We start from the raw sequence: 25,936 nt of genomic DNA on the forward strand, positions 1-25,936 counted from the left end.
GCACCAATATATACCTTTTAAATTACAAATTTGGACTTGTTTTTACAAAAGTGTACGTTTTGCATCTCAGAGACTTTGTTCTAGTGCTTTTGTTCCTTTATTCCTGAAAGTGAAGGGGAACTAAATTTGGACTATACTGTATGTGATGGCTTAGGAGTCACAATTTGTTAGTGTTTTCTTTTTCAATGTGAAAGTCTACAGTGCATATTTGTTCTAAGACAATAAACTGTGATTAAAAGGGACCATTGTAATTTTACAGCCTCAAAGATTGTTGGTTCAAACCATCAACCCTACAATGTAATAGATTCAGATAAAACCTTCAAAAATTGTTGCTCTTCATATTTTCATTATTTCATTATTTCAAAATATGATTAATTTGAACCATTTGTAATGAATTATATATATATATATATATATATATATATATATATATATATATATATATATATATATGTGTGTGTGTGTGTGTGTGTGTTTGTGTAATTTTGTTGGACATATGTTATTTTATTTTTTAAGGCATTTAAAATCTAGCAAAAATAAAGAAATATTCTGTCTTGCTAACTTTTTGCAAACATTCTCCTGTCCCCCCTTAATAAAAAAAGTTAGCAATGCTAATTATAGGGATTCTTGCTATGTTTTAAAATATTTATGATTCATCCCATAGACTAATTTATTTTCATGTATTATTGTTACTTTTAGTTATTATATTATTACTGTACTTTACATTCACATCTCAGACTGTTTATCCATGAAGCTTGCTGTATCATGATGACTCAGCATAAATGTTTGAGTTCTAAAAAGCACCATAGTTTGGTTATTTGGAAGAATGTTCATCTTATTAAAATCTAACCGACAGCTGTAACCAACATTTTTACAAACTAAATGTTCATCATTGGCTTTTATTGATCTATAAAGAACCTTTTATATACATGGATTTTTTTTTATAATTGTAAAAGTTTATTTAAATGGTTAAAATGTCCTTTTAGAACCTGAAGTGATGAATCAACATACAGTGCTCAGCCTATATAAATACATACCTCACAAATCTTTTAAATTCATATTTTTAATAGGAAGCTATACAATATTATATTTGTGCATATTTATTGGATTAGTCAGTACTAAAGCCAAAGCCAACTTTAGAGCTAATTTTATAAAATAACTTATGAACACAGTCCAAAAACTAGCACACCCAAATTTATTTGTTATAGATAAATATTAAATCCATTTTTAAAAATGTGAAAAAAATTGTTGAAATCTTGTAAGTTGTACTTTTTTTATATTTTGCTTGAATTTAATTGTATTATCTTTCAATTTCTAAATATATTTGGTGACTAAAATATTATTTTAGTAAATATATCTGTTTAATAAATTAGTTTTGTTTAAATGCACCAAAATACATTGCTGATATTCACTGAAAAAGAGAGAAAAATACTCATTTTCAAAATGGTCTACTCAATAATGCTGAGCACTGTATTTCAAATAGAAACCATGACTATTCATTTAGTGATTTTTATAAAACTTGGTTTTGAAAGCCAGTGGGTGACATAGTCACTCGAAGGAAGAATGACAAATTTTAGTTTAAATGTTTTGCTGTCTGCTGTTTTGATTAAACACCTTGTTTTTAGAAAGAAAACCAGCAGTTGTGTATGTGGTGTTAATCTTTATATCACTAGAGATTTTCTTTCTGTAAAGTCTGCATTACAAAGCATTTTGAGTTCCATCATATCACCACAGTCATGCAAGAAACAGCTGTATCTTCTGCATTGTATTGCCGGTTCATATTTATACTATAGTTGTGAAGCACTTTGCATTGGTTTGTTTGCCTCATTGTTTTATCGAGGTTTTAAAAATATCCATCCATAATAGACCTAAATAGACATAGTTGTTCTAAATACCTTATGTTTAGTTTATGCAGCACTTACTGTAAATATGAGCTTTTGTGTTTCACCCTTAGATAGGTTTACACACACACACACACACACACACACACACACACACACACACACACACACACACACACACACACACACACACACACACACACACACACACACACATACAGAGTTGATGATCTGCATAGCCGGCTATAGCAGATTCGCTGAGCTTGGAGAGGAATACATTACTGCAAGCCAAAGCATTGGCAACATCCTGAGCTCACGCCTCCCTTTCTCTCTCTTCTCTGTCTGTCTCTTGCTTTCTCTATCTTACACCTTTCAGACAGGATTCTGCTCAGCCCGTCTGTGTTTTCACAGTGAAAGCCAAGCTGGAGTTATCAGGCAGCAACACAGCCCTACACACCGGTGAGTGTGCATTTCAACTGCAGTATGTCTTTTATTCCATACTGGAGTCTGTAGTCTTTTTGTGTGATTTTTTTACATGTTTAATGCCAGGATCCTGTGCAGGAAGATGCTCACAGCTCATCTTTAACATATGTCATGTCTGATAATGTTATTTATACACTCCTGTTTTAGCACTCCGTAGGTCATCAATGTCTACTTTTGCAGAGTTTTGGCTTCAGTTCAAACTCTGCACTGTGATTGGTTCACTGCAGTCATAGAGTTGCTACTGTATGTAATGTAATGTTTTGGATTATATGAGGGAAACTAGGTGGATTTGGGGTTTTAAAGTGGCTAAACATCCACCTTGGGTCTGTGCTCTGTACTGTATGTTCATGAGTTAAAGGAATTGTTCACCCAAAAAATGTTTTACATTAATTTACATGTCATGTAGTTTCAAAACTGTATGACTTTCTTTCTTGTGTGTAAGATAAAAGAGTACATCCTGAAAGGGATTTGTCAGTATAAAGGTATGTACAGTTGAAGTCAGAATTATTAGACCCCCTTTGAACTTTTTTTTAATTTTTAATCATTTTCCAAATGATGTTTAACAGAGCAAGGAAATTTTCATAGTATGTCTGATAATATTTTTTCTTCTTGAGAAAGTCTTATTTGTTTTATTTCGACTGGAATAAAAGCAGTTTAAAAAAAAATTTAACACCCTTTTAGGGACAATATTATTAGCCTCTTTAAGCTATATATATTTTTAATAGTCTACAGAACAAACCATCAATATACAATGACTTGCCTAATTACCCTAACCTGCCTAGTTAATCTAATTACCCTAGTTAAGCCTTTAAATGTCACTTTAAGCTGTACAGAAGTGTCTTGAAAAATATCTAGTCAAATATTATTTACTGTCATAATGGAAAAGATAAATTAAATCAGTTATTAGAAATGAGTTATTAAAACTATTATGTTTAGAAATGTGTTGAAAAAATCTTCTCTCCATTAAACAGAAATTGGGAAAAAAAATAAACAGGGCAGCTAATAATTCAGGGGGCTAATAATTCTGACTTCAACTGTTTACTTTGTGTTTTACAGAAGTGATACAGGTTTGGAACGGCATAAGGGGTGTACGAAGAGAATAAATTATCATATTTTTTCCTTTTTAGGTAACTATCCATTTAAATGTGTTACTGAAGGCGATTATTGATAAACAATACAGCATGTTTTTGATCATCATTCATTCTCTACACAGATGAAATCCTCATCAATCTTTACTGCAGTCTGATTTATTAGTAATTAAAGAGTGTTGTAAGTAGAGTACCACTGATATTTAAAAAAAAATATATCAATTATAAAAGGTCAAAATGTCCAAGTATTTTAAATTGTTGCATGACTGTATTGTTAGGATCACAAAAAAGTAAGGTTTAATAGCACAAATTCTTTCCAACTGGTCTGTCGGAGTAGTCTAACAGCACTGGTCGATGTCAAAATGATTGATATGGCCAATAAATAAAAAAGTAGTTTATGGTTAACAGAAAAACAGCTGAAGTTCCAATGTGAATCATAAGTTTAGAGTTGAAAGAGAACATTGTAAGATTTAAGTAGGTAAGTATTTTTAAGTTTTAAGTTATAAAAAATGTCTGACTGTACTATCCAATGCAAACTACTCAACTTTTTTTTTCTTCAAATTTCAGCTTTTTGAATTGAACATACTGTATGGTATAATTTACATAAATCTTCTAAATTGTTCCTGAATGTGTTGAAACAAGCAACGTTTTGTGTTTTCATCATATTAGGCAAACAATAGTGAATGTGTGCATAGTTTTAAATATTACATGCACTTAGTTCAAAATGATTACCTCACAACTAGATTTAGACCTATAGAGCTTTATATTTCTAATTCATAACAAACATTCCCCTCCCATTATTCAAGACACGGTTTGGTCTTGCTGTAAATAACTTGAATTAAGAGTATGTTGTTACCTAATATAACAGTACACCACTTCAGTTCATTTAGTTGTGGGATATTTTGACCTGCATTCTTTATGTCATCTTTATCTTATCTCATCTAAATCTTATGACTCAAACTAGGATGTAAATGTGAGCTTATCTATACTGCAAGCAAAGTACTGAACTTAAAGGCATAGTTCACCCGAGACCAAAAATTCTAGATATTGCATTTAGAAGGAAGCAAACTATTTAGAAGAGGTTTTACAGTACAGTTGGTTTGAGATCTCTTCATTTATTGGTTTTGCTGTGCTCAAATTGCCTCATTTACTCAAATGGATTAAGTTCACAAAACTCAGTTTTTGAAATTAAATGGTTTGTTGCAATCGGTTTCCTCAAACGGTTTGAGTTACCTTACCTTTTTGGGTTTTACAGTGTATGGATGTCAATGGCTGCTTTTGCCCATTTCTCAGAATATCTTGTTTTGTGTTCAATAAGAAAAAAGTTGATAAAAAGTTAAAACCATGTGAGTAAATGGTGAGGAAAGGTTCATTTTTTGGGGTGAACTATCTTTTATAGCCGTCATATTGTATTTTTACAAGTATGCCTCTTGTTAAAAGTGTTTTTAAAAACACACAAGAGTCTTTTAAGTTGCACTATGCAATTTTAGCCAAACCATATTGCTATTTAAAAGAACCAAAACAAGACTCTGCCCACTTTTTTTTTTTACTTCGCTATCATTATTGACACACCTCATTACTGCTGTTTGTTTCTGAGACTGCAACAATGTTCAGAAGCTATTTTCAAATATTGCTTAGCGCACCTTTAATGTCTTGCATGGTAAATTCAAGTGGACTTTTAAGACCAGATGAATGACAGCATTATCAAGTTTTGGATGGGACTAAAACAAAATAGATTTTTTTTTAGCAAAGACTGTAACAGAGCACTTCTGATTGATTTTGTAGTTAACCGAAAGAGAGAGAGACAGAAAAGAAAATCATTTTGGATGCATTCCTAATAAGGACTGGCACGAGGACAGCCAGCACTTCCTGTGTTCTTCAGCTGCTCTTAAAAGCCCTTGGGGAAGTGGGATGTGGACAGCAAACACTGACCACCACTCAGCTCACAGAGTTAGGAGCCTCCACACAAAACACTGTAGAGAGGAGAGAGAGAAAGAGAGAGAGTGAGGGCATGCTGACAATGCAGAAAACTGCCCAGAATCCTGATGAGGCAACACTGAGGCTTCACTGCATTATGATCTCAAACCCTGCCCAACCCCTCTCTCTCCCTCTCTCTCTCTCTCTCTCTCTCTCTCTCTCTCTCTCTCTCTCTCTCTCTCTCTCTCTCTAAACCTGACTCACTCCATATGTCTGAAGGGTGGATCACTCTATTTCCCAGCCCCCTTTGTTTTATGCAAGCTTGTGTATGCTCTAAATATTAATAGATGGTAAACGCAGTATTTTTAACAGTGATCTGTTAGCATATTTTAAAATAACTGAGCTAGCTTTCATACGCAGATTAATTCATGAACATAAACATAACATCATCTTAAAATTTAAAAATATTTCCTTGGGAACTTACTGAGGTAAATGTGTTTGGATTTTTTTTCAGATTCTGACAACAACTAGTTATAGAATTGTTGCTATAAGTTATTAAATTATATCATGTGATATATTTTTTCAAAGTGTAAATGAATTACTTCCAGATTTTCAGCATGGCATCATATTTTTAGGCCCCATATATGGATATTGAAAGAGTGTTGTTTATATTGTATTATCAGATATTACTAATATTTAAGATGCATTTAATGATAATTAGTTTTTTTTAAAGAAACTGCCGAGTTGTGGCATGATCTGTATGTATGTGTGTGTGTGTGTGTGTGTGTGTGTGTGTGTGTGTGTGTGTGTGTGTGTGTGTGTGTGTGTGTGTGTGTGTGTGTGTGTCTGTGTGTGTGTGTCTGTGTGTGTGTGTGTGTGTGTGTGTGTGTGTGTGTGTGTGTGTGTGTGTGTGTGTGTGTGTGTGTGTGTGTGTGTTGCAGTGCTGCTCATAACTGACTGTATATATGAACCCCTCCCCCACACTTTACCACCCGTAACAGCATGAGACAGCAGAAATGTGAACTTGATATTATAAATCTAACTCACCTGCTTAGATTTTCCCTTGTTCTCTTTCCTTTCTTTTTTATGTCTGCATTATAAATCTACCAGTTTTTCATTTAGTGTATGTTTAAATGAGGTATTGGAGCATTCAGTACAAAACTTTTTTATGTATATTTTTGGAAACATAAATAAAAATACTGTATATCAAAGTCAAATTTAGAATCTGTTTATCAAAATCTGTTTATCGAAAGAATCCTCACTTCTGCTTCACAGTTTTTGTAAAGAGATCAAAAATTTAATCTCAAGGATTTTGATCCAAGTCTTCTTATGGGACACAAATGCTTTATAAAGGTAAATACACTGTACAAAATTCAGGCTTTCACACAATTAATTCATGTTGGTCCAACACAAATCGATTAAGTTAACTTAACATTCATTAAGCTCATTGTAATTAAATAGTAGTGGACAAGCAAAAAAAATATATTTTTTAGTGTATAAATAAACAGAATCCCAACCATACTTGTTTGACACAAGGACAAATCTCATTGGTTCACAGTTTTAAATAGATAGATTATTATTATTTTTTTAATTTAATAACATTTTTTACAATAATTTTTTAGGGATTTTTCCACTGTTAATTGGAAAGAACAGCGGAGGTTACAGACATGAAAATATTGGGGAAAGCAAAGAAGGGTTGGCAAAGGACCTTGAGCCGGGAATCGGACTTGGGTGTCACCACATTTAACCACTAGGTTATTGGCGCCGACTCATGGATAAATTTTCAATTAATGGACCGAAATCTTTCAAATTTGATCAAAATTATTTTAATTTGTTCCAAATGACTGTGTCCACTCACCGGTGCTGCATTCAATTTATAAAACTACAGCATAAATGACAAACTAGTGAAATATTATTACAATTTAAAACTTCCAATTCTAAAACTTCCCAGTATAATTTAGTACCATAAAGATCAGAAATCCTTCTGATATGTTTATTTGGTGCTCCTTATAGATTTCTTATAAATGTTATCACTGCTAAAAACTGTTGGACTGCTCCATGTTTTTGTGGAAAACAAGTTACATTTTCTCATTCGCTCTATTTTATTATTCGAATTTGAGATCTTTTGTAACTTTATAAATGTTGGTACTGTCAGTAATGTTGGTTTATTTTAAAGTGTTCTTGTTTAATATAACAGTGTTAAATTCTTTAAAATTTAAAAATTCAAAAACAGTGATGTTTCTAAAAATATTAACAAAGTAAATTCATAAAATTAAAATTGTTTTAGCAAAAAACAGAACAAACATCATATCATTCATATATACAGTATATACAGTTGAAGTCAGAATTATTTGCCCTCCTTTGATTTTTCTTTTTTAAATATTTACCAAATTATGTTTAACAGAGCAAGGACATTTTCACAGTATTTCTGATAATATTTTTTCTACTTATTTGTTTTATTTCGGCTAGAATAAAAGCTGTTTTTTATTTTTTAAATCCATTTTAAGGTCAATATTAATAGCCCCCTTAAGCAATACTTGTTTTTCGATTTTCTACAGAACAAACTATTATGTTCAGAAATGTGTTGAAAAAAATCTTCTCTCTGTTAAACAGACATTGGAGAAAAAATAAACAGGGGGCTAATAATTCTGACTTTAACTGTATATCTCATGACTTTTGGCATGTTAAGTACTAACTAACTTGTATAACCTGATTGCCACTGAGCCTTTAAGTTGTGTTGAACATAAAGTGCATCATGTTTGCATTAATCCTCTAATCAATAAGTCTGACTGCTACTAAATAAGCTTTAATGTGTCATGCAAAAAGTCTCCCTCTGTGATTTTTATGACTTAATGTGTTTGTGTTGTATCAGTTTTGATGCTCTGGTCTGTTGTGTTTGTTGAGTCGAGGTCATGCAGGGTGATTATGAGCTCCCACCACCTGGCCTCTCAGAGGACACCTCAGCAAACATGTCGAGGGCCAGATTGGAGCTGTTGTCTCTGTCACATGTACATCCAAAACCAAAGAGTTAGCCAGACATCAGACCAAAAGGGTTGGGTATCCTGATATGAGACCTATTCCGATACAGGAGTCGCAAGACGTGATGCGATAAAGACTGATAAGCTACCTAATTGTTGGTTTGGGTTTCAGGAGGTTGTTTTAGGTTCTTTGAGGTGAATTCCACTGTTTTCTTTTTGACAGCTTGAACCTAAAATGTCAGAGCTGTTTATTGGGAAATTTTTAACTATGCATTGGAATGGAATAGCAGTACTCATTCAGTGCTGCTGCCTGCATAGTTTTCTTCTCTTAACACAGTTAACAATTAAGAGAGTAAATGTGAATATATAGAAGTCAATGCAAACCTGAGAACAGAGGCCGATTATCATCCCGTGGTGCGAACGACGCAGAAAACGTAATGCACTTGCCATGAACATGCAGAATTTGCCTCATTCGCATCTTCCGTATTTGGTGTGAACCCAGTTGTGTTGACCAATCAGAAAAGAGAAAACAAGGCGCACCCTGCTGTCGTTAGGTGAAACCAGTCATTAAGTGAAATCTTCACCCTCCCCATAGTTTTCAGATTGTTTGGTTTCAATGATCACCTGATACTCCATTTTCATGTGGACAAACAGCAAAACCATGTGGAAAAAAAGTGCAGTTTTGAAAATACTATTGGTGTGGACAGGGCATTACTTGGCTCTTTCTGAGTATTATTATTTATACTGTAACCTTATGCATCAAAGCATGACAGCAGCATACACATACTCCAAACTCTAAATTAGGTGATGCAACCTTTTTCCAGTTTTCTTCTGTCGAGTTTTGGTAAGCCTGTGTGAACTGTAGTCGTATGATTGACTGGAAAGCATTAAGGTCAGAAGTGAGACATTTCACTGCTGGAAATCCCACCTTTGATTGTGCCTGGAGCATTATGTTTGACATAAGGAAACTCAACGCTAATGTTATTGAAACAGAACTAGCAGTCATCTGTGAAGTGATATCAAAGGATGCGTCTTGCTGAATTTAGGGTTTTTGATCAGTTCACAGGTCAGATGTCCAACTTCTAGCAGCGTTCTAGATGATTTTTCCTAGTAGGAGGTTGGAAAAAAAAATTCAGAGTTGTCTGGAATGCAGCATATGCTCGACTCAATAACTCATCGGATGAACTCAATTTAATTGAGAGCAGGGTTTTTATTCAATGAATTTGTTTAGTGACAAACTGCAAAACAACTATTTACTCAATTAAATGCAATTGAGTTGGTCCAACATGATTTTATCAAATAAAAGTTTAAATACATTTGTGTTTGTATTTAAATAACTTTAACTCAACGGTCTGATAATATCATGTCTGTCTATTATGTGTCATAAATTTTGAAGTCTCTTAGTTTTATTTAAAGTTATCCTAAACTATCCAAAAGAGACATTTTTAAGCATATTACATATACAGTTGATCACAGAAGTAATTTTAGGACAGTCATTGCTCACTGAGCAAAGCAACAAACTGCATTTTTACTAATTAAACTGCCAACACCCAACGCATGGGTACTTCTGCAAGGTGGTAATCTCAAAACTCAAAGCATTACATGAAAATTTTCTAAATCTTCAAACTAAAGTGAAGATTAAACTCTTAAGAAGTCTTACTATTAACTTAAAACATGTAAGATTACTTTTATTGTTAACATTTTATGCTCTTACTTCAATCCAACCCAAAGCATGCTGGGAACTGACAGTGCTGATGTTTATATTTCATTATTAAATATTATGGTGACAGTCGATACCAAAATTATGTACCGTTCTGATAAACATCCCAAATAATGTCTCTAACACCTGTAATAGACTGTATTGTTATCACATACAGTATAATCAACAATTTTAATAATAAGTCTTTTTTATAATAGTTACTGCCAATGCTTTAATGCATCTTTCCTTTATTGAAGTTCCTTTGCTTTACCATGCTAAGTTTTTCTGTATGCTTCTTAATTCTTTTGCTTTCTAAAACACGTACCACAGTTTGAGAACCACTGGTATAGACCATTTTGATGTTGTCATACCATTTTTCCCTTGAATATTTCCTGTGTGTCATCAAACTATTTCATAACTGTAACTAAAAAAATAAAGCTCATAGACAAACTTTATGGTGGCTTGAGAAGGCCTCGTCTGAATGTTTGAGGTAGTTTAAAAGTTTAAGTAAAGAAGTTTTAAGTGAAGTAGTTTTAAAGACGTTTGAAACAGTCATAACTACAAATAGGTAGGTTAGCATGTTTCTGGTAAAGATTGGCATGATTCTAGCTAGGGTGTTCTGAGTGGTTGTTAAGGTGTTGCTAAGTGGTTGCTAGGGAGTTCTGAATGGTTGCTAGGGTGTTATGAGTGGTTGCTTAGATGTTGCTAGGCAGTTGCTAAGGTGTTCTGAGTGGTTGTTAAGGTGTTGCTAGGTGGTTCCTAAGGTGTTGCTAGGCGGTTGCGAGTTGTTGCTATGCGGTTGCTAGGGTGTTTTGAGTGCTTGCTAAGGCATTACTAGGTGGTTACTAAGGTGTTGCTAGGTCATTGCTAAGGTGTTGCTAAGTGGCTGCTAGGGTGTTCTGAGTGGTTGCTAAGTGGTTGCTTTGGCGTTGCTAGGTGTTTGTCATGGCGTTGCTAGGTGGTTGCTAAAGTGTTCTGAAAGGTTGCTAAGGTGTTGCTAGGTGGTTGCTAAGGTGTTACTAGGCGGTTAGTAAGGTGTTCTAGTCCATTGCTAAGGGGTTGCTAGGTGGTTGCTTGAGTGTTCTGAGTGGTTGCTAAGGCGTTGCTAGGTAGTTTTGCTAGGTTTTGCTAGGCAGTTAGTATGGTGTTTTGAGTAGTTGCTAGGCAGTTGCTAATATAAATTAGCATGTCATTAGCATGGTTCTATGAATTAGCATGTTGCTAGCATGTTTTAGTATAAACTAGCATATTTAATTTATGTGTTTGATTCAATATGAATTAGCATGTTTGCAGTATAGATTGGTATATTTCCAGTATGGATTTGTAAATTGCTAGTATGGATTAGCATGTTGTTAATATGTCCAATGTAAAGTCAATGCCAGTTTTTATAATGGGTCTATGGGACAGTTGCTAGGGTGTTGTAAGTGGTTGCTAGGGTGTGGCTAGTAAGTTGAAAGTTCATCAGTAATTGGCAGATTGGTAGTCTGAATTAAATGAGCCCAAACTTAGGTCTGTATGACAGTCTGGCGCAAAGTTATGAGGTCACAAAGTTTGGTCCAATGTTAATTCAGTGGGACTTTTCTGAATTTTTGAAGCTATAGAAATTAAACATGTAAAACAGGAAACTTGTTAGCACTATTGTTTTTGTTTACATCCCTCAAAATGCTCTATTGTTCATGGCATGCAGATTTTAGGGAAAATGTATCCGTAATCGATGCAGCCAAAAAGTTAGCGAGCACTAATGCCCTCTGTTGTTGTATATCATCTCACTGTCTCTTTCTTTTTGCACTGCAGTAACATCAGTACAGCACATGCCAAACAGAGCGGTGTAAAGTGTCGAGCCTACACTTTCTCTCACGTCTCTTGCCTGAATGTTTTATCTCTGCAGTTTCTAATGTGCTGCTGGTAAAATTCTGCCAGGCTGGAGTCGGGCCAGTTGGCTGTGAGCTGAGAGCAGAGCAGACAGCAGGTGGAACTCTTCTAGCTTTCAGCAGCAGAGTCATGCTTGCTCAATAATTACTGAAGCTCAGTCATACTGAAACAACACTTACAGTTTGGTGCTACTTGTCATTGTGTACTGTGCATTAATAGAACAATCTGTGTGAGTGTTTATGTTCTAGTCTGCAATTTATTTAATGACAAATATAGCATCAGTGGTGTAAAGTAACAAATTACAAATGCTCAAACTACTGTAATTAAGTAGTTTTTCTCAGCAATTGTAATTTACTAAGTAGTTTTATAAATGTGTACTTTTGCTTCCTCTTGAGTATATTTTTAGTGCTGTATCAGTACTTCTAATCCACTACTTTGCTTCAATCTGCAGTCACTACTTTATTTTTTCTTGTCTGTTGGGCATAAGAAAAATCAGTCCTGTGATTCCTGTCCAATCAAATCGCACATAAGACAGTAAATCCTATCATACTACCTCAAGACATGGCCGATTTGTAATTGCAGCAAACTGTTTGGGAGCATTAAAAATGTCATAGAAGATGTCCAAAATCTTTACTTGCATTGACCCAAAGACTGTTTAGATGCATGTCACTGATGAGAAGATGACAGATGTTTACTTTATGTTGACCCAGGAGGCACAAGACGTCAACATGACGTCAGATTGACGTTGTACCCCAATGTCATGGGGATGTTGCATTTTGTTTGGAAATGAAAATTGGATTTAGGTCAGAACCCAACGTCAGGCTAACGTCATTGTCCAACGTCCAACCTAGAATCACCGTCTAATGATGTTTTAGCTTGACGTTGTGTGGGCGTCATCAGTATGACGTCTATCAGACGTTGGATTTTGGTTGCCATACCTGATGAATAAATACCAGTATTTATCATCAATATGATGTTGGTTTAAGATGTTGACTCAACGTTGGATTTTGGTCACTTTCTAACACAACCTAAAATCAACCAAATATCAACGTCGTTTGACGTTGTTATTGGACAGCAAAGTAAGATTATCCTTAGACGATAGGTAGATATTGAATTTTGGCCACCTGACGACACAACCTAAATCTAACCTATTAATAATATCTTATGACATTGTGTGCCTGCTGGGGAATAACTAAATGCACTACAGAATGTTACATTTACACACATACACAAATTACATGCAAACGCATCAGCTTTCTCCAGCGTAAAACTTACTACTCACTCTTGAGTACTTTTGAAAGTTCTACATTTTACTCATACTTTAGGTAACATTTACAACAGATAGTTTTACTCTACTTGCACTGCATTTTTAGGTACTTTAAGGTACTTTTACCCAAGTATGATTTTTCAGTACTCTTTCCATCACTGTATATAGCATTCACTTTTACTGTGTCCCACAAATGTTTTAACTTTTTCCCCATTAATGTTTTAATTTTTTGTTTGTTTGTTTACCTGATAGATTAATACTGACAAAGTTAGATTATTTGGATCCTCTCCTCCTCAAGAAAAGCAATAGATTTTTTATTTTTTTTAACAAAAAAAGTACAGTATACTGTAAGTTTATCAATACATGAAGAAACATTTGGCTAAAAGCAAGCCAACTCTTATTGACCCATTTTTTACATGTGATTCTTTTGTCTTGTTATTTTGAGTTTTTTTTTTTAACTGATGTTAAAAACAAAACTGTATTTCATACCAAATGTTCTATATTTTGGTAATGCCATTGCAACGGTGTTGATTTCTTATTAACATTATTACAAAATATGAAATATTTAGTTTAAATCTTAATGATGCACGCATAATGCAGCTGTTTTTCAATTAATTTTGCATTCAATTAATTTTGCATTCATAAATTCATTTACTTTCAGTCAATTTGTATTTATTTAATGTTTCTTGATATTTAAAGTGAATATTCTGTACTCATTTATAACTGTATTTCATACAATGTCTACTTTGCTTAAGTGCTACATTGGCATTGACAATCATAGATCTCTGCTAATAGAGAACATTTAGGACTGTTGTATCCCACAGAATCTGCATTTTCATGACCTGTAATCCCATAATACAAGACTTTATCACCAGTGTAAGCTTTGCTATTTATGGCACAGGTCACACATGCTGAAATATGCATTAGCGTAGTAGCTAAATAAGTTATCAGTGTGTCACACTGAAGGCGAATCAAACATGTTTTTCTCTCAGATTAATGACCCTATACTTTCTTTTATTTATAAAAAATCCTCTAATGTTTACATTTGATAAAATAAAATGTATGTCATATTCAGATTGCAACACCCTAACCAGCTACTCCTGCACATAAATGCAGCTCAGTTGTGAGGATTTTCAGTATTCCTGTGGCACAAACAAGTAAGCGGCGCCGCCTACTGGCCGTTTACTGTATCACTAGCCCATTGCAGACTTTTGACAGGCTATCTTGTGGATGACAATAGTGAGGTTAATTAACTTGCTGAAACTGTGGTTGTATATGGCTTCTTTTGTGTGTTTTCCAGAAGCTGAGAGTCTGAGTGAGAGCCATCGACTGCTCTCTCCTCCCTCACGGCTCCATGTACCCCGAACCCAACACTGATTCCCCTGCTCGTCTCTCCACACGGCAGAGTGGATCCCCTTACACGTGAGCGAAACCTCATTTACCAAAACAAAACATGAACAGTTGACTGATTATGTACTGCATGACCACTACATAACCAGTTTGACTTTTTCAGTTTGTGGGAATCAACTGGTCTTAGATCAGGGATGTTCAAAGTCGGTCCTGGAGGGCCAGTGTCCTGCTGACTTTAGCTTCAACTTCAGGTGTGTTTGATTAGGTTTGGAGCTAAACTCTCCAGGACACCGGCTTTCCAGGACCGAGTGTGGACACCCCTGTCTTAGATTATAATTTTTCATAATAATTTAACATCTCTCTTGTATAAAAATATCGATTTGTTTTTAAAATTACAGTGTGTACTTTTTTTCTAAGTGTACTTTGATTCATAAGTTATCTTGAGCTAATGAAAATAATATATTTAAGACAAACGTTAAGGGGTAATTCTGCAAAAATAAATATTTACGGGTAATTTAATCTTGCTATTGAAGATACAGGTGACTTTTTTATTTTTAAATGAAGAAATAAAGAAGATTTGTGTAATGCAAGTCAATGGTCACCTGTCTTTAAATTAAACAAATACCGACAAGTCCATTGTGCGACTCTTCAAGGTCCCAGCTAAAAATCTACTTTACTGTTCTACTAAAAAAAACACCTACATTTCAGATGACCTGAGAGTGAGAAAAAAATTATGAAGTTTTCCAAATATAATAAAGTTTCAGGAATAGAAAATGTACTGATTGAAGTTTGATTAGAATTAGAACATTAGAAGCAGAGCCTCATGCTTGTGATGGTCCTGTTTGTAACACGTAGCTGTAAAGCACAATTCAAAACAATGTGGAGAATAACACATTCAGACATACAATAGAGGAAAAACTGCATTGCTATAATGTCACAGAGCAGTATAATAGCAATGTTAGAATGTTTCCCATTAACACGACTGGAATTAAAAGCAGTTTAGTAAAAAAATGTTTAGAAAAAGGATGAAAGGAGAAAATTGTCAGGGTTCTGCCACTTTGGTCTTGTAAATTCTTGTTTTGGTGGCAGAGCTCTGACACTACTCCATGTCTGGTCCTGTTTCTGTCTCTGTGTGCGCGCGCGCGCCGTCGTGGGTGTACGCAGAGTGTGCGCGCTGCCACTTGATGTGGCCGCGCACGCTCTGCGTCCCTCAGACGCGCGCGCTCTTGTACTAGTGTTTGTGTTTGTTCTGTCAGCAGCGCGCTGCTTTATTCTCGGCGCCTCCGTCTAGTTGGTTTCAGTTTTGGTTGGCGCTGAGATGAAGCATGCGCGTTGCTTATGTGTGAGCGCACGGTAAGGTGTTTATCTATCGTGTGCTCATGTCTTGCGTCTCTTGTCAAAGCACGTGGCTTGGTGTTTACATTGTGGTCACGTGCTTTTGTCGTGTGCTTCAGTGTTGTGTTTGTCATGAACATGCGGTTAATGAGTTCTCTCATTGGCTGCATGTTCTTGTCCTGTTAAGTGAGCGCATGGCTTGTGTTGTCTCTCTGTGTCATGCGCTCTCCCGTCTATTGTCTTGTCCCACCCTCCTTGTTAACCCATTATTAGTTAATTGTGTTCACCTGTTTGTGTTAATTTTCTACAGTTTATATACCCCTCACTTTTGCTGTCCTGTGCCAGTTCGTCATCACATGTTGTTGTTTAAACCCTTGTCTTGTCATGTTTTCAGTTATCATCGTTGCCAGCCTGCCCAGTCCTGTTTGTATGTATTTGTTTTGTTAATGTTTTCCCCCTCGGGGTAGTTTATTTTGCATTTTATTTTATTTTTATTATTTAATAAATTCCCATTTATTCTGCACTTGAGTCCTCGCTCCTTTTTCCCCATTTCCCCTCACCAACCCTGACAGTACGAACTGGCCAAAAAGAGGACTCAGCGGAAATGGGACTATTTCTGCGCCCAGCTTGCTCCCAGCTAGAAGGACCCATCGACCAACCCCCAGCCAGAGGACTGTCTCACAGGCAGAACCATCGCCCCTTTGGCATCTACGCCGAAGACCTTCTCGAGGCAGTCCGGGGGCTTGGGTTCAGTGAGACCACCCTCATCCACATCTTTCTGGCTGGATTGGATGAGCCATTCGATTGGGAGGAGCTGGGTGATATCGGGACATGGACGTATTGGGAGGTGGTGGACTATTCCTGTCTGAGGATGGAGAGGGAGATCCTGAAGGGGGAATGGACCCCTCTCACCACCACCACCAGCACCATCTCCTGGTCCATGTCCAGCCCCCAAGGGTTAACCCGCACCCAAAAGCGGAGGCGGAAGAGAAAGGCCTCTTCTGCGAGGGTTGCTCCAGCCCCTGAGCGCCCTCCAGTGTCTGCTCCAGCCCCTGAGCGCCCTCCAGTGTCTGCTCCAGCCCCTGAGCGCCCTCCAGTGTCTGCTCCAGCCCCTGAGCGCCCTCCAGTGTCTGCTCCAGCCCCTGAGTGCCCTCCAGTGTCGGCTCCAGCCCCTGAGCGCCCTCCAGTGTCGGCTCCAGCCCCTGAGCGCCCTCCAGTGTCGGCTCCAGCCCCTGAGCGCCCTCCAGTGTCGGCTCCAGCCCCTGAGCGCCCTCCAGTGTCGGCTCCAGCCCCTGAGCGCCCTCCAGTGTCGGCTCCAGCCCCTGAGCGCCCTCCAGTGTCGGCTCCAGCCCCTGAGCGCCCTCCAGTGTCGGCTCCAGCCCCTGAGCGCCCTCCAGTGTCGGCTCCAGCCCCTGAGCGCCCTCCAGTGTCGGCTCCAGCCCCTGAGCGCCCTCCAGTGTCGGCTCCAGCCCCTGAGCGCCCTCCAGTGTCGGCTCCAGCCCCTGAGCGCCCTCCAGTGTCGGCTCCAGCCCCTGAGCGCCGCTCAGTGCCGGTCCCAGTCCGGCTCCTTGCCCTGCCGGCACCACCCAGACGTCTTTCCCTGCCGGCACCACCCAGACGTCTTTCCCTGCCGGCACCACCCAGACGTCTAGCCCTGCCGGCACCACCCAGACGTCTAGCCCTGCCGGCCCCACCCCGGCTCCTTTCCCTGCCGGCACCTACCAGACGTTTAGCCCTGCCGGCCCCAGCCCGGCTCCTTGCCCTGCCGGCACCACCCACACGTCTTGCCCAGCCGGCCCCAGCCCGGCTCCTTGCCCTGCCGGCACCACCCAGACGTCTAGCCCTGCCGGCCCCAGCCCGGCTCCTTTCCCTGCCGGCACCTACCAGACGTTTAGCCCTGCTGGCCCCAGCCCTGCTTTTTGCCCTGCCGGCCCCAACCAGACGTCTTGCCCTGCCGGCCCCAGCCCGGCTCCTTGCCCTGCCGGCACCACCCAGACGTCTTTCCCTGCCGGCACCACCCAGACGTCTAGCCCTGCCAGCCCCAGCCCGGCTCCTTTCCCTGCCGGCACCTACCAGACGTCTAGCCCTGCCGGTCCCAGCCCGGCTCCTCGCCCTGCCGGCCCCCCACAGACCTCTGGTCTTGTTTCCCCTCATAGACACTCCCTGGGTCGTCCCTCCTGCCCCTCCCTGGTGTTCCTTTCCTCCACCCTGGACGGACCCTCCGGCTCCACCCTGGTTCCCTGCTAGGGCTCTCGACCTGCTGGACCCACCCTGGACAGTTCCTCCGGTCCCACCCTGGACTGATCCTCCCTTGTCTTGCCCTCCCATCCCTCCCTTGTTTGTCGTTTTGGGTCTGGCTTGGCTTCCCTCCCTCCCCCCCTTCATGTCGTTTTGCCTGTTCACCTCCCTGTCTTGTGTCTGTTGATGTTGCCTGTTTTGTTGTCTTGTAGTGCGTCTTGTCTGTCTTGTACCTTGTTGGATGTTCCCTTTAGGGACGCCAGGTGGCGTCCCTTTTGGGGGGGGCTAGTGTCAGGGTTCTGCCACTTTGGTCTTGTAAATTCTTGTTTTGGTGGCAGAGCTCTGACACTACTCCATGTCTGGTCCTGTTTCTGTCTCTGTGTGCGCGCGCGCGCCGTCGTGGGTGTACGCAGAGTGTGCGCGCTGCCACTTGATGTGGCCGCGCACGCTCTGCGTCCCTCAGACGCGCGCGCTCTTGTACTAGTGTTTGTGTTTGTTCTGTCAGCAGCGCGCTGCTTTATTCTCGGCGCCTCCGTCTAGTTGGTTTCAGTTTTGGTTGGCGCTGAGATGAAGCATGCGCGTTGCTTATGTGTGAGCGCACGGTAAGGTGTTTATCTATCGTGTGCTCATGTCTTGCGTCTCTTGTCAAAGCACGTGGCTTGGTGTTTACATTGTGGTCACGTGCTTTTGTCGTGTGCTTCAGTGTTGTGTTTGTCATGAACATGCGGTTAATGAGTTCTCTCATTGGCTGCATGTTCTTGTCCTGTTAAGTGAGCGCATGGCTTGTGTTGTCTCTCTGTGTCATGCGCTCTCCCGTCTATTGTCTTGTCCCACCCTCCTTGTTAACCCATTATTAGTTAATTGTGTTCACCTGTTTGTGTTAATTTTCTACAGTTTATATACCCCTCACTTTTGCTGTCCTGTGCCAGTTCGTCATCACATGTTGTTGTTTAAACCCTTGTCTTGTCATGTTTTCAGTTATCATCGTTGCCAGCCTGCCCAGTCCTGTTTGTATGTATTTGTTTTGTTAATGTTTTCCCCCTCGGGGTAGTTTATTTTGCATTTTATTTTATTTTTATTATTTAATAAATTCCCATTTATTCTGCACTTGAGTCCTCGCTCCTTTTTCCCCATTTCCCCTCACCAACCCTGACAAAAATAGCAGACTGGATATTTCAATTTCATCCGATGTGTCTAATAATATAATATGAATAAACCCTTAAAACCCAGATGATAGTCTACAGACAGAAATGTACCTTTTCCTTCCATTTAGCTTAATTTGTTTTCTCTATAATAAAGGGGTAGTTCACCCAAAAATCCTGTCATCATTTACTCACTCTTTGCTTGTTCAAAACCTTATTGAGTTTTTTCTCCTGTAGAATACAAAAGAAGATTCTTTGAAGAACGTTGCTTGATTGAACCCGTTGAGTTTTTTATCCCTACTATAGAAGTTGATGGGTCTCAGCAGCAAAAATTCTTCAGAATATCTTCTTTTCTTCATATCTTATCTTCATAAAGGTTTAAAACTATAAGGTAGAATAAATTATGTGGTAATTTTCATTTTTGGGTGAGGTAACCTTTATTATACTGTAACTACTGTAGTTAACACCGTAAGCTATAATACCAAGAGTGAAAATGTTTAAACAGTGTCTACTATAACTTGTAACTAAACTTGTGTTAATCTGTGCTCTGCTCACATTATTACATTATTCTCACTGTCTCCACTAAATAAAGTTAAACTAACACTATTTTCCACCCCCTTTTTTCTGTCATCCCTGTAGAGCTCGCTATGGGAGTCCAAAGAGGCAGCTGCAGTTTTACAGGTACTTTACATCTGCTCTTCGTGTGTAAATATAGCCAGCTCTTCACAAGATTACATAAAACGCTTTCATCCATAAAACTATACAGTAGAGACGCTCCCTCTGGAGTGTACTGGAGTTTAAGTGCTCACTCAAGGACAGTGGTGATGGGATTGTAAAACCAGGAACTCTACATACTTCATAACATGAGTCAAAAAGTTTTGTTCACTGCAAAGATTTGTATGCATTTTATTTTTTTTTACAAAAATGTTTTTAAAGAGCCCCTATTATGCATTATAAAAGGTCATATTTTGGTTTTGGGGGTCTCCAACAACAGGTTTGGATTGATGCAAGATCAAAAAACACTTTTATTGTCTTATAATATGCATTTATTTTTACCTAATTATCCCAACGACTCCTATACGATTCATTTATTCCCAAACCCCTCCTTTGTTTGCTTCTAATTAGCCCTTATTGGTTCAATGACCCAGTCTGTTGTGATTGGTTGACTGCGCTCAGCTTGAGATGGAGATAAATGCCCAGCACGAACAAGGAGTAGTCAGAGCACAGAGTGTGAGCCCAATGCAAAAATGCATTAAAGCAATGCAGTTAAACACCAGCATATTCCTTTATTCTCAACCACAACCACCAGGTAATACCAAGGACACACATTCAGTATTAATCTACACAGTGGCAAAAGTTGAACTATTTAGAAAATTTATCACGCCATGCGTGTGAGAAACAGCTGATGGTGGCCAGAGCAATAAACAGCAGGAAATTGCGAGCACAAAATGCATTTAAATTGGTAGAGTAAGAAGCCCACATCACGTTTTCAACGTGGTTTTGGACGGGATATGTGAATAGCCCTTACAGATTAAACCTGAGAGAAACATTACAAGCACTGATCTATAACAGATACATGATTACAAGCCGTGCAGAGTGATTACAAGTTACAGCACACTATTCAATGCATATTTTGCAAACTAAAAAGAAAACGAGGCAACCATTTTTAATCACACTTCACGTTGTGAAGGAGAAACACAGGATCTAGAGGAAGAAGAAACTGGTCCATACAAACTGTGTAACAGTTACTGACAAAGTCCCATACATTAGTAGTCTTTGCTGATCCTTCCTTTAAAACAAATGGTTGGGGAATCCTGTGCTGCAAGGTAGTTTATTGTATCAATCATCAGAAAAATGACAAGAACGAACACAGCACACGATTGGCTATACTGCTTAGTTATTGGGACATGAACTTTAACCCTTTATTCCTCACAGCTCTCTGTCTGGCCATGATCCCTTGTTCTCTGCTAGTGTCTGAAGGTAAAGGCACGTTCATGTTTTACCAGATCCGGCAGTTCATATTAGGTGATGTCCCATGCAGGAAAAATATCCGAACAAATTACAAATCATTCTTTTGACTCTTAAGTCGACTAAATAGAATCAATAGTAATAAACACGATGTACTTTCAGATTTAATCCTCAGCTGAATATTTTCATTCACTTAGAGCTGTTACACACTGCATGAATGGTAATTTTCAAAAAATACTTGGCAGTGTCTGGGTCAAAGATAAAAAACATTTCAAGCATCGAACAAATCACAATGTAATTCAGTTTGAAAGTGTGTTTTTTCATGGACATCACAACATGTCCTGTTTATTTTTATTTTATAATACAAAGAGAATTTCTGACTCATTTTACTATAGCATACATTTTACCATCATGTGTCATTGAGTGTAAAAACACAGTCAAAGCAAAAATTATTCATACCTCAGGCAAATTCTGACTTAAAGTTTCTTTAAAAATTCAACTTTTATTCTATTATTTATTTATGTATTGACCAGAAATGGCACAGGCTTCTCCCAAAAGATAATAATGTACAAGAAAAAATAAAAGTAAATTTAAGCCAGAATTTGTCCAGGGTATGAATACATTTAGGATTAAATCATAATATTTTTTGATATTGTAATACTATTTTTTAGTAAATTTTTAAATGAACATTTTATACCAACACCTAACCATTAGACTTATCCCTTCTGTGCAGTTATGTATAAAATGTGCATTAAAAAATCCTGTACCATAATTTTAAAATAACTTGAGATGTTAATACGCAATGACAGGTGATGAGTTTTCACTTTGTTATGGTGACACATTTGCTGCTGCACTCCGTTTATAAAAACCAAGATGTAGTAAAAAAACATCTTGATCGCTGCTGAGTCATTTGAAAAATCACCAAACACACTTACTGATAGCCTTTCACTCAAACACAGCAACACAGACTCCCAATGCCCTATGAAATGAGTTATATATTTAGACTGGATCTGACATCACAAGCAAATGGTGTATGCTAAATAATAGATGCTACTGTTTTAAGGCACGCCTGGAGTCTTTAGTCACAGGGAAATGAAGGAAATGGCAATGTTTGCGGCGTTAGCAAAGTTGCTCGGGTATGGAGGGCTGTAATTAACACAGCGCAAAAGAGCTACTGTACTTGTACTGCAAATGCTAATGTATTTCCTATTATAATGGGCAGCAGTACTTAGCATTTACTGTTTGGACAAATTTATGGTGTGCTGGGTTTGATTTTCACTCGATTACATAATATCAGCTTTTTTTCTCTCTTTGGCATCTTGTTTGCATCCCTGTTGTATTGGATTTGTTGTTATCATTAGATAAAGAAGAACATCTGCACTTGAAAACAACAAGGACTGATATTTGCACTGCAGCACATCATCTATTTATGAGCTGCGTGGCATGTGCATCAGTGAATTATTTGTAGAACCTTATTTAAAGTTTATGAAATGAATGTGAATTTGGGGATGACATGGTGGCTCAGTGGTTAGCACTGTTACCTCACAGCAAGAAGGTCACTGGTTCGAGTACCGGCTGGGTCAGTTGGCATTTCTGTGTGGAGTTTGCATGTTCTCCCTGTGTTCGCGTGGGTTTCCTCCGGGTGCTCCGGATTTCCCCACAGTCTAAACAAATGCGCTATAGGTGAATTGAATAAATAAATTGGTCGTAGTGTAATAATAATAATAATTCCTTACATTTATATAGCGCTTTTCTGGGCACTCAAAGCGCTTTACACACAATGGGGGGAATCTCCTCATCCACCTCCAGTGTGCAGCATCCACCTGGATGACGCGACGGCAGCCATTTTGCGCCAGACCGCACACCACACACCAGCTGATTGGTGGAGAGGAGACAGTGATGAAGCCAATTGGAATATGGGGATGGTTAGGAGGCCATGATGGACAAAGGCCAGTGGGCAGATTTGGCCTGGATGCCGGGGTTAAACCCCTACTCTTTTCGAAGGACATCCTGGGATTTTTAACGACCACAGAGAGTCGGGACCTCGGTTTAACGTCTCATCCGAAAGACGGCGCTCACTGAGCAGTATAGCGTCCCCGTCACTATACTGGGGCATTAGGACCCACACAGACCGCAGGTTGGGCACCCCCTGCTGGCCTCACTAACACCACTTCCAGCAGCAACCTAGCTTTCTCATGTGGTCTCCCATCCAGGTACTGACCGGGCGCAGCCCTGCTTAGCTTCAGTGGGCGACCATGTGAGAGTTGCAGAGAGCTAGCTGCCGGCCGTATGTATGAGTGTGTGTGAGAGAGCGTATGGTTGTATTCCAATACTGTGTTGCAGCTGGAAGGGCCCATGTGTGGAAGGGCATCTGCTGTGTAAAAAATATGCTGGATAAGTTTGCGGTTCATTCTTCTGTGGTGAGTCCTGACAAATCAAGGACTAAGCCGAATAAAAATGAATGAATAAATGTGAATTTGATTTTATCTTTTGGTATCACTTTATTGTCATGATCCCTTCAACACATTTAATTGATTTTAAGTTACATTTCAACTAATTCTCATTGGAGTGTAAGTAGACTGTAAGGTTGGGGTTGGGGTTCAAGGGTTTTGTTTGGGAAAAATTATTTTTTTTAACATATTTTGTCTTTTTCTCTTTTTATTAAACAGTTGTATTTGTATTGCTTAAAGAAGATTTATTAACTGAATTTCTGTTGAGTGTGATAGTGTTTGCATATTAATGAAACATTTTTGCAGAAGTAGATGGAGCTGATAGAGATGCAAAGGCTTGATTGTCTAAAATTAAATTGAGCTCTGCAGCTAAACTTCCTGTCAGCAGAAATGTTTTAAAACTGAACATAGAATATGTGCTGTTGAGAAAAGTTGTAATGTTGTGCAGAGAAATTGTAGAAAAAGAGGATGCATGTATGGGTGCGGCCAAGGGAGGACTGGAGAATTATTGACAAGTGACTAATTTCACTAATCTCCACCTGTAAATATCAACTAGGTATAAAAGCACGAATCTGGAAATGAAATTAGTTGTGCACCCCTGAATGTAACTTGTGCATTGCAATGAGGATAACAGAGTTCTGTAAATCGAATTATTCATTTGTATCCAAATATGTTTGACATTGAAGAAAAATCTTTTCTGAACTTTTTTTTTTTTTTGAACACGCATGGAATTGAAAAAATATTCCAACAGTTTGTATAAGTTGACATGTACTTGCAATGTTTCTTAGTAAGGAGAATGTCTGTTGGTGGAGCAGTGCCAGCTAAAGTAGACTTTAAGAAGACAGTCTACTAATAGAATTGGTGGTATATACTGTAGTTGCAATGTAACTTATAGTCACTAAAATGTGCTAAAAAAGACTATCAAAATAAAGTGATACCATTTTAAAAACATGCTATATTTGTAAATTGTTTAATTTAGTTAATTTCTTTAAATAAAATATATATTATTGTTTAGTTTAAACATATGTATACCATTAATCTGAACTAATATTATAATGGTAATATTGCTAAAACAATACTAAATAATAATAATAAAATAAATTAATTAAATGATTAAATTACTTTAACTTTTTATTAAAATGTTATATTAAAAAATTAGGATTGCTTATTTATTTATTTTGTATTTTATTTTCCATGTTTGCTACCATGTTATTTCTTGTTCTTCGTTCTGCTTTGGATAGCTTGTCCTTTTAAATTTTATACTCATTCAAAACACTGAACAAGCAAGAAAAAGGTGCTTTCAGTATGCTTTCATGTGGTACAACATCAAAGGCTTTTAGAGCGAAAGCTGTCCTGAATAATTCATGTTTGCAGAGCATTCTTGCCCTGCGATAGGTGCGCAAAACATTTTCTCTGTGACATTTTGCCAAAGTGGGCGGTGCCTGATGCTTCAGTAGGCGGAGTTGATGGTTCAGTTCACTAATTGCTGAGGCTGATGCTGGAAAGACAGTGAGTTTAAAGAAGAAAACGGCAGTCTTCTTCAGTCAGCGGACCACCATTTAAGCTGTCAGATGAGCAGTGTAGTGCAAAACCCATACGTGACTCGTCCTCCGAGGAACCGGGTAAGTACTAAGCTGGTACTCTAGCTGAACATGGGTCCCGCTTGAGGATGTTGCATGATGATCCTGCTCACACCCTCACTCCTGTCCCAGAAATAGAAAGCAAGGCTTAAAAGATCCACATACTGTTCTACTACACTGTAAGCTACTGCACCATTATGTTTTAGTGATGAGAGTAGAAAAAAGCAGGTTTGCCTCTTATTATGAATTGCGGTAGTGTATTTATATAAAGTTTGTATCATTTTGAACGCCTATGTACTTGCTTTTTTATTATTTTATTTTAAATAATGTAAAAATTTTGGGATATCTTTTAAATAATACAAATAATAATAATAATACATTTAATTTAAAGGCGCCTTTTTGGCAACTCAAGTACACCATACAATGAAACCAGAGCAATAAAACAACAATAGAAATAAAAGTAGACACAACAATAATACAGATACGATTAAGTGTTAAAAGCCACCTTAAATAAGTGAGTTTTGAGTCTTATTTTGAATAAAGTAATGGAGTCAATGTTTTTGATGGCAGGTAGTAATGAGTTCCAAAGCAGGGGAGCAGAGTTGCTAAATGCTGTGCTGCCCATAGACGATAGATGAGCAGAGGAAACAGACAAATGTAGGGAGGAAGAAGCATTGTACACAAATGTTCTATTATTTTTTTTAGATAATACAATTTTACATAAATTA

The 25,936-nt window shown here is 38.1% G+C and overlaps 1 protein-coding gene across 16 annotated transcripts in view; it reads left to right on the top strand.

Annotated features, from left to right (window-relative positions):
• Positions 1 to 25,936, top strand: part of kcnab2b (potassium voltage-gated channel subfamily A regulatory beta subunit 2b) — a 185,787-nt gene that overhangs the window by 66,059 nt on the left and 93,792 nt on the right. For 6 of the 16 annotated variants that reach the window (XM_068216784.2, XM_073938552.1, XM_073938553.1 and 3 more), the window contains 3 exons: positions 2,218 to 2,300; positions 14,446 to 14,567; positions 19,850 to 19,891. In XM_068216784.2, coding sequence (XP_068072885.1) covers positions 14,500 to 14,567; positions 19,850 to 19,891 — 110 coding nt within the window. In that variant the 5' untranslated portion in view covers positions 2,218 to 2,300; positions 14,446 to 14,499. Of the gene's footprint in view, positions 1 to 2,217; positions 2,301 to 14,444; positions 14,568 to 19,849; positions 19,892 to 24,991; positions 25,251 to 25,936 lie in introns of those variants that run through there. The other 10 variants (XM_073938559.1, XM_073938557.1, XM_073938560.1 and 7 more) reach the window with 5 other exon arrangements.

The sequence above is a fragment of the Danio rerio genome, chromosome 23 (genome assembly GCF_049306965.1).
Source record: "Danio rerio strain Tuebingen ecotype United States chromosome 23, GRCz12tu, whole genome shotgun sequence".
Taxonomy (NCBI): Eukaryota; Metazoa; Chordata; class Actinopteri; order Cypriniformes; family Danionidae; genus Danio; species Danio rerio.